Below are 9,958 nucleotides of genomic sequence, written 5' to 3' on the forward strand. Positions count from 1 at the left end.
CATCYTCCACAGATGCTGAGAATACTGTTTTCCCCAGAACCGTGGGTCCCAACAGGAGCTGCTGAGCAGAAACAGCCAGAGAGGAGCCTGTTTGGAGCAGGAATCACCCTCTGAATTCCCGCATTATGCACCCAACTCGCCATGTGACGACTGTTTCAGCCTTCATTAGCAGCCACACAAGGAAGCTTTTCTCTGCTGTTTACTGGGATGGGAATAAACACCAAGAGTTAATGTGTAACCATCCCAGTGTGGGTTTTTAAGGGCAGGATCTCTGTCCCAGGGCACTCGGGACTCGGGACTGGCAGGGATGCACCCCCTGGCACTGCTCGGCGTCCTGGTGGCTCTGAGCCACAGCATTCTGGCCTCCAAAGGTGAGTGCCTTCCATGTCCTAAGGGCACCCTCATCCTGCAGGGGAATTGGGGAAACTGCAGAAAACAACGGGATTTTAAAGCCTCGACATAACCCTGGTTGAGTGTTTAGAACAGGGGTTCTCTMTGCAAGCTTTTSTGCYCTTTTCCCTTTCCATGCTTTTTTCYATTTCYACTTTCCTCAYCCACKGGCAGGTGAGTGGCTGTGTASAGAGRTATGAAAYGAAGRAAAGCAGGAGAAAAGCTGATAGATGTGGGATTCTGCATGCCAGGGGGGAACTGTGTGTGCCAGGAATTCACCTGCTCCATCCTCTGCCCGCTCCCCTGCTCTGCTCTCCCACTCCTGCCTCGCTTTTCTGCCCCTTTCCCCCTCACCCCTGGCTCTGGGCTGKCCCTCGTGTCCCCTCTCCCTGTTTTTGGGGTTTATTTCTCCATCAGCAGCTCCGTATCCCTCCGTGCTCTCCCTCAATGCCAGCAGGAGCCTCTCTCCACGTCCTCACAGAGCTCAGGCTGCTCTCTCCGTTCCTCCCTCGCTGTTCCCTCCTGTTCTCACCCTCTGGGTGATGAGTTGTTCATGCTGTCAGCATGTTTGAGATGTTWGAGCTGGCTCATGGAACAGAGGGTCTGCCCCAGCAAACAGAAAAAAATTGGAGAAACCAGAGGGAAAAAAATTTATTACAAGAAAAAATACCTGGCCCCACCAAAATGATTTAGATTAAAAATGAAAGGTATTTGTTTTCTTCTAAGTCTCTCTCCCCCTGTTTTGTCCAAGGTTATTTACCGTGATTGACTCACTTTGAGCACCACCTTCATAAATCTATTTTGAAGGAAAAGTAGATTTTAGTTTAAAAAGTGACACAAAACCTAACTGGGGCCATGGATAAAGCTGCTGAGGAGGAGAAGAATAACACATTTTTTTCTGGCTAATACTGATGGCATCCATCAATGCAAAAGGACAGCTCTGCTCAGGGCAGGGAGATCCCATAACTCAAAATGATMGAGAACCCTCCTCTTCCAGCTGAGAAATAAAAACAGCTCCCATTTTTGATCCAACATCTCCTTCCCTGCAGTGTGCCCCAGGCCACCAGAAGTGCTGTTTGCCACGATTAATGTGGACAAAAAGGTGTATGAAGTGGGCGAGGAGGTGGAGTACACCTGCCGGCCCGGCTTCCTGCCCAACAACGGGCAGAGGAAGTACACCTGCCTCCCGACGGGCAARTGGGCCTTCAACACCCTGCTCTGCCTCCGTGAGTACCCCAGCAGCTCCTCATTTATGGCATCATGGGGCTGGAAAGGAGATTTTAGCATCCACGGGAGGAAATGGATGGGTTTGAGCAGATGTGACTACAGTGGTTCTTCCCCTTGCTTGGTGGAAGGCAATGGGGTGTGTTCCATCTGGGAGGAGAAGAGCGGGAGAAAAGGGGTGGTAATAGGGGAAGGATCTTCCCATTYCTGTCCTACATCTGCCCTAAAGCCTCAGCTCCTGGGTGGGGTGGAGATTGGACCTGGAAATGGCAAACCCTTATCTGCCCCAGCCCAGCAGCGCTCATCCTCTAACAGCACTGACCGCTTGAAAACCCTGCATTTACTGCATCCCTCAGAGGTCATTTATCGCATCCCTCAGAGGTCATTTATTGCATCCCTCAGATGTCATTTATTGCATCCCTCACTGGTCATTTATTGCATCCCTCAGAGGTCCTTTATTGCATCCCTCAGAGGTCATTTATTGCATCCCTCACTGCTCATTTATTGCATCCCTCAGAGGTCATTTATTGCATCCCTCACTGCTCATTTATTGCATCCCTCAGAGGTCATTTATTGCATCCCTCAGAGGTCATTTATTGCATCCCTCAGAGGTCATTTATTGCATCCCTCAGATGTCATTTACTGCATCCCTCACTGGCCATTTATTGCATCCCTCAGAAGTTTTATTCCTCAGACAATGAAGAGTTAAAAATATTTAATCACAGAAGCCTGGAAATGACTGTGTTTTGATAGAGCAGCCAGACTTGTGGAATGTGGTACAGGGGAGAAGCGAAATGTCAAAAAYACCCAAATGAAGGTTTTTGATCCACTGGTTCCCATTATAATGAAATTATTCTTTCAAGCCTCATGAAATGATATGATCCTTTTTTTAAAAATCTTTAATAAACAGCAAAGAAATGYCCCCCTCCTCCACCCCTGCTGAATGGGAAAATTGATGTTCAAGAGTTCCAGTACCAGAGCACTGTAACTTTTTCCTGTGATCCAGGGTAAGTGTCCCTTCCTCATGCTGCCAAATAAAAACCCAACTCACATTGTAGCATCACCCACTGCCATATTGCAAGACAGAGAACACAGGAAACTGCACATAAAAACTCAATTCAATATCTCAATTTCAGAAATCATTTAAAAAAAAGGCCTTTCTGGTGATCCACCTCTGTTCAGTCTTGGCCATAACATTATGGAGCTTTGCTGCTCCAAAGAAAAGTCTTACAAATATGGAAACCACCAAAATAGCAGAGATTTTATACGAAGATTTATTCTGGACTGCTTTCCCCTGCTTTTCAAATCCTCTTATTACATCATGAGATGAAATCCTACAGCAGAGAGTAGATAATCTCCATCAAAGTTATGCTCTTGGGCTCTGAAGGCTGGAAATTGTGTTTCCATGCCTTTACAAGCTCAATAAATGAAAACATGAGGTTAATCCTGACTTACCTGCAGGAAATGCACTTTTATTCAAAGCTACTCATTAGCTTTAGAAATAAGAATGCATTTAAAAAATTAATGATGGTAAATGCAGGGAAGCATTTGATMGCAGCAGGTATTTAATTGTTCTTGSGTAATTAATGACTAAACAGTGCTTACCTGGAAGGTCACAGGTGAGACACAGCCTAGAGTTCACTGAAAAATATCAACAGCCTCAACAACATCTTCCTGTAAAGAGGAGCAAGATAAGGAATAAATAMATTCAACTATGAMACCAAACRTMSCAATGGGAYTTGATTCGATTTTGCTAATYATAATTTAGGGATCTTTTTAACAGRTCTTTATAGTTTACAATTTTCRCTGCATGATATTGAAATGACAGACWCAGGATGAGGATTTMTTRAAAACCMAGAGTAAATGCCAATGGTGTRAGTACAGAGGATGAGCAGGATGTAGTGTGTGTATGGAAATTGAAGTGAATATCTGGATTAAAATATTATTATGCACCTCAGTGACTTCAGTTCTGAAAAGTGCTGAGTTCTTTCCAATATTTGATCCTAATTGCCATAATTAACTAGGAACTCCTCCCAAGAAACCATCACATTTGCATCAGCAAGCACAGATCAACGTTTGCTATTTACATACATCCATAGTATTAATCAGTTGCAGGAATACAAAGTTGAAACAACAAAACATCCTGTTGTGTCAAGCCTTCTGTGGGGATCTTCCCAATATTTGAACATTAAGGATTTTTCAGATCCGATTCTAAACTTTGAGGTCAGGAATTGCTAAACCAGAGAAGGATTTCTGAATAAAGTGAAGTCAGTTTATGAGAAATGACAGGGCTTTGATTGATCTCCCCGTTCTGACAACCAGATCATTTTATTTCCAGCTACAACCTCGTTGGGTCGAGAACGAGCCAGTGCATGGCAGATGGAAAGTGGACTGGAACCTTTCCACAGTGCCAACGTATGTGTTTCAATAATAAATAATTRTTTTATCCTTATTGTTATTCCAGAAGGATTCCTTTCCACTGCTCAGAATTAGAGATGTTTATTCAGAAGTTTCCTCTAGCACTGAGCTGGTCAGGAAAAACCAAGCAGAATCCTGCATATTTGGTTTTATATGCGTGGATTTGTGAGAAATACAGTTTAAAGGTCTGTACAAAAGGTCGGGATCAGGGATGCTATTTACAGCTGGAGGTAAGATGCTTATCCACTCAAATTCCTCCTCCCTGGCATAAAAAGAGGATATTGTCATGCCTTTGTACTTATGCAGGGTTTTGCTATAACCCATCCTGCAAAAACATTTTATTGAAAAGTAAAAATATTGCCTGAAAAATACAGCAAAACTCATGAATTCCATACTCTGAGGCCCCTGAGACTTTAAATTTGAGCTATTTGTTTTGCCAGCTACGATTCAAAATGGGTTAATTTAGTTATAAACGTGCTGCTCCTCTGATCCTACAATAATTTAATCTTYAACCCTTAATTTTCTGTTGTAGCTGTGACCTGTGCACCTCCCTCGCTCCCGGAATTCTCAGTCCTTTCTTACCGGCGCCTRAATCCTGGGAATGTTTCTCATTTCCTGGACACAATCCTGTTTGAATGTGTCCCTCCTCTGGCCCTCATTGGGAACGAGACAGCCACCTGTATGGCCAATGGCACCTGGAGCAGCATTCCAGTGTGCAAGGGTGAGTAACTCACCTTTATCCACACCAAAAAATATTCCTGAGCTACATGAACAACCTCAATATTTTATTTTTTACATGTGTTATTGCAAACATACAGCACAATTATTCTGCAGTTGAATTCTGTGGTCRTTCAGGAAAAGGGGATTGCCAACCCATGGCACACAACATGGGATTGACAAAATATTTGCTGCAGGTGTAAAGGTTATATAAATAAACCCTGCTAAAGGTGGAGAGCCTGAGCCTGGCTTCCAGTGTGCAGCCAACATTTGGTTCTGAGTGCWCAGATTTACTTAAGAAACMGTCAGCCTTAYCCTCCTAAACTTCCTRAAAACTTCCTAAAAACTTCCTAAAAACAGTCCTAAAAGCTTCCCTGCTTTCAGTTAAATTCCACCACATTTAGGTCATGTATAACCACAGATTGGAATAGACATGTCTTTAAAACAAGCCATGTTTATTTATTTGTGGTGGGGCTTAAGCTATCTTTCCCCTGGCTGTGTTTTTCTGTGAAAGAATCACCACAGAAGTTTTTACACATTTTCCAGGTATATAATGTGGCCTTTTTTTTTAATTGRCACTGATAAAGCTTTGGCTTTGGTTTTGTCCCACAGTTGTCACCTGCCCCACACCAACAGGAATAGAAAATGGGTTTGTAGAGTTTGCAGTSCGCAGAACTTACCACTACAACGAAAGTGTCAGCTTTGGCTGCCAGACAAGCTACGTGATGGAGGGATCCAAGTTCTCCCGCTGTGAAAACACTGGGAACTGGTCCACAAAGCCAATCTGCAGAGGTGAGCACACCCATCCCTCAGAAACCAGGAATCAAATGGGATTCTTCCATCAGATCACCGCTCTGACTGTTGTCACTCCTTTGTGCTGGAGCTGGGATCAAAGGGAAGCAAAAAAAGGAATTGTAAGGTGCTGATAATCTACACCCACTCCCAACATTAAATGTTTGATATGATATGATACGATATGATATGATATATGTCTGAATTGACTTCAAGAATCAGCCATGTAACYTTATTTTGTTTTAGTATTTCCTCTCCTCTTCTTATTTAATATCAGAAATTTCACTGAGGCTGGATTTTCACTGGAGACTTTATACCCTATACTTCAGGGTTTAAATTTCTCCAGCATTTTAATACCAGCAGGAGTTCTGTATGTATGTGGGACACATTTTTCATTCCCAAATGTCACCTGTACAGAATTCTGATGGGATCTCTACCCCCTTTTCAAACCTGTTCCTTATAATTGGATTTTTTTTACAGCCCCGTGTAAAATACCAGTCAAGAAAGCTGTAGTATTGTACAATGGGGAGAAGAAGAAAGTTCAGGAYGACCTGAAGGATGGAATTCTGCACGGGGAAACTGTGTCCTTCTTCTGCAAGAACAAGGAAAAATCCTGTGCCTACACTGTGGATGTGGAATGTGTGGATGGAAACTTCACCCTCCCTGCCTGTTTCAAAGGTATGGGGCAGGCTGAACCCCCACCATGGTGGGGGAATGACAACTGCTTCAGTGAGGGGTTTTCTTTGTCATAATTAATCTTCAAGCCCTATTTGAGTGCTTATTTGAATTATTGGGTATTTTGGAAGAAAATGGCCTGAGGAGAGAATGCCCTGCAAGACTTTTCTTTTGGTTGTGTCAGAGCTCTGCTTTAATTCTTGTCCTGTTCTAGATGTTACTCAAAGTGGGTATAGCCCAAAGAAAAGGCTAGAAAATAGTAAAAGCATTCTGGGATTTCACAAATCCTTGCATCAGCATCTTTTTTTAGGGATAAAATGCCTGAACTCTGCTTCAGCCCTGAAAACCTGAAGTATTCTCTCCTATTCTGGTGAATTATTCCCACCTTATGCTGATCAAGAAAACACTTTAGACCAAGAATGTTGAAAAGCAGCTGAGAGCTGTGGGGAGGAATTGATGCTGGAGGAACCACTTCACAGGCACGCAGGCTTTTAGAATAAATAAACCGACATCACCAACTTTGTTAGCAAGAGGAAATATTTTGCATTTGTTTTGTCAACATTCCTTGCAGACAATTTTCCTTGTAAGTTTTATTTTCGTTTGTAAGTGTAGGGAAAGCACAGCCTATGCACGAGGAAAACAYTTTTCCTCACTTTTGGCTTCTGCTGCAGCTTTCTTCTGAAATTAAACCCGCCTGTTTCTTCTAACATCACTTCTAGGATGCAAAGATTGACTGCTCACCTCGCTGTTGGTTTCAGCTATGGTGCGTTTCAAGAATTTAACCCAAGTTCTTCCCCTGTCTCCAACAGAACGTGGCTTTTTCTCAAGTCTGGTGAAGAAAGACTACTCAGAAATGAAAGCATGTGAAGATGAAGCCTGAAGCAGAGAAATAACACAGCGCTAAATTTCTGCCTTGCTCAGAGAGAACATTTCACATATGAGAGGAAAGCTTAGGTCCTGTGAGTGTAAATTCCCAGGTGAATTCCAGACTCTGTGAATGCTTTTYCCTCCCTCCATCCTATCCAGTCTCCTCAAGATAAAACACAATTTTCCAGYCATTAACTTCCATTCTGCTGTCTCTGCTTTCTCCCAAATCCCTGCAATACGGCTTCTCTTTCCATATTTCCAATGTTTATGAGCTGTAAATGACTTCCTCAATAGCAGTTGCTTTACAATAAAGTGATTTCCAACCACTGGTGTGTTCATATTTAATATTACCTAATCATCCATCAGATCCTTTAGCTCCTGCAGCAAAAGGCCTTCATCATTAATAATTACTGACTCCTCATTCCATTAGCACTCCCCTGTGACAGGGAGTGGACCTTTAATTACAGATGGGCAGRGGGTCATCAGCCTGGGATTTTCCAGAATTTTCGTGAGTAGAAGGACTGAGATTTCCAAATGAGTTTCCAAGCCAAGTCTTGATTTAAACAACAATGGYATCAGATAAAGGGATTTTTAATATTTCTTAAAAAAAACCCCCAAACTGCTTAAGTTAGTAAGACTATTTMRTTTTTGGGATTCTAACTTCACCTGYAACTGTCTTAAACCACTGTTAATTTTTACCACTGTTTCAATATTACACAATATCATTGCTTCAGGCTTTTGTTTTTTTATTTTTTTAATTTTTTTTAAGAGAACTGTATACACTATTGAGCAACAGTACTGATCTCTGGTCATTAAGAAGCTCTGAAGTAAATTGTACTTTTAATTTGATTTACGATTCACGCAGCTCACTGGTAGGATCCAGTCTGGCAAGTTTTGTGCTTATGTCTGTGTTTTCATTGAGAAAAAGTAATTATAATTTCAACATACTAGAAAGTGATAGAGAAATATTTGTGGTACACATATAATAAATTGTCGTGAGTCATACATGGTTCCCTCTGCAGTTTAAAAGCCTTTTCTTTGATGAAAAGCATGAGCTCCACAGTAAGTAATCTACAGCAGAACTTTTAAAAGAACCATTTAACATTATGATCAAACTGCTTGTGAGATGGTAGAGCAGCCATTAAAGAACTCTGAACATACTCTAATTATCTTTTTTCATTTTTTTTAAGGCTGCATATGAATATTTTAAYAGTATGACTGATACAATTTGTCCTTATGCTTCCTCTTTTTAAGGAGAGATTGAAGCAGCTATTATTAAGCATTTAGTACTTTGTACTCAGGGACAATTTCATTTTCTAGAGCAGAGACAGACAAATTCATGCTGGCAGCTGCAGTGGATATTTTGTCGGTACAGTGTGTGCCATGTTTTGATTCTGATCATGTTTAGGTGGGATCCTCAAACGATTTTTGCAGGCCAAGACATCCCAAACCCCTTCTAACACATCCATAGATCAATTCAATTCAATTCAATTTAATTAATTTGGAAATAAAGTCTAAATGCTGTGTGGATCCATCTCTGAATTTGGGATGTTCAGGGCAGCTGTTGAGACACCAAACACCGTTTAATATTAATTCATATTTCACAGCAAACCCTGTGAAGTTGGCACAAGTAACCTCAGCATTCACTGCCACCCAAACGCTGCTCACCCCTGAAATGACTCATATTTTGCACAAAAACAGCTGCCCCAGGAAAAACTGAGATTTTTCTAAGGAAATTCTCCCAGTTCTACTTCCTTGTGCAGCAGGATAATGACTGAACACACCAGCTGGCCCTGCTCCCTTGCTGGATATGCAGCTCTGGAACACTTGAAAAGATCACCCTTAGGAGYCAATGCTCACATGCTGAATTTATTATCTAGTCACCAGAAGCAAGAGAGGGAGAAAAAAAAATCTGTGACCTGTTAACTCTTTGAAGTAGCRAGGTGTTTGTGAATCACAACTTTCCAGACATGAAAGATTCACTCAGAAGGTCTGAAAAATAATGTCTTGCGACTCCAAGTGTTCCAGGAGCTGCTGTGAGGCAGTGAAACCTGCCTTCTTTTTTTTTTTTTCTGTATTTTGAGATGTTTGAAAAAAACGCCTTAAGCTGTGTTCATGTTACTTGTGGCAACCTGCCGAGACAGTTAAAGAGATAAGAGAACATGGCAAAATGTGGTGGAAAAAAAAAAAAGTACTGGATGTGTTTTATTGGAAAGACCACACTTTTACWATTCAAATCGGGAATTTGCTCTGTATTCTGGTTGGGATATCTTTGTGTTCTGCATCAGTGTATCCACAGTTCATCAAATTCTAAGTAATACCAAGTTAGGAATGCGGTTTCACACAAATGCCTGGAGGTGTTTTATACAGGTTTCTTATCAGGAAGCCATTCCCTGTGTCCTGTCCCTCCATCCCTTGTCCCCAGATCCTCTCCAGCTCTCCTGGAGCCCCTTTAGGGGCTTTGAGGTTTCCCTGGAGCCTTCTGTTCTCCAGGTGAGCATCCCCAGCTCTCGGATCAGCTCCATAGATTCCTCAGGGTTTTCTCCAGCAGCTCCAGCTCCTCCTGCTGTTGTTCCCCAGGGCTGGAGCAGCTCTGCAGATGGGACAGAGCACAGGGGCAGAGGGGCAGAATCCCCCTTCTTTCCTGCTAGAATCCCCCTTCTTTCCTGCTGTCCATGCTGGGGATGAACCCAGGGCACAGGGAATGTCGAGCTCCTCACCCATCGATATTCCCAAATCCATCATTCCCCACCCAGCCCGTGTTTTTGTGCTGGGGATCAGCCAAACCCAAGGGCAGGATTTGGCGCTGGCACCTCCCGTGKGTTCCCCGGAGCTCCCCGGGGCTCTGCCGGAGGCGTTTCCGTGAGCGGGAGGA

At 42.7% G+C, this 9,958-nt stretch overlaps 1 protein-coding gene across 1 annotated transcript; it reads left to right on the plus strand.

Annotated features, from left to right (window-relative positions):
- Positions 1–275: 275 nt before the first annotated feature.
- Positions 276–7,409, plus strand: APOH (apolipoprotein H). Its single transcript, XM_057368894.1, has 8 exons — positions 276–371; positions 1,440–1,616; positions 2,525–2,621; positions 3,953–4,029; positions 4,565–4,753; positions 5,362–5,541; positions 6,022–6,219; positions 7,026–7,409. The coding sequence occupies exons 1-8, from the start codon at positions 308–310 to the stop codon at positions 7,094–7,096; spliced, it is 1,053 nt and encodes a 350-aa protein (XP_057224877.1). The 5' UTR covers positions 276–307; the 3' UTR covers positions 7,097–7,409.
- Positions 7,410–9,958: the final 2,549 nt, after the last annotated feature.

The sequence above is a fragment of the Malurus melanocephalus genome, unplaced genomic scaffold (assembly GCF_030028575.1).
Source record: "Malurus melanocephalus ecotype Western Australia unplaced genomic scaffold, MMel_1.1 scaffold_98, whole genome shotgun sequence".
Taxonomy (NCBI): Eukaryota; Metazoa; Chordata; class Aves; order Passeriformes; family Maluridae; genus Malurus; species Malurus melanocephalus.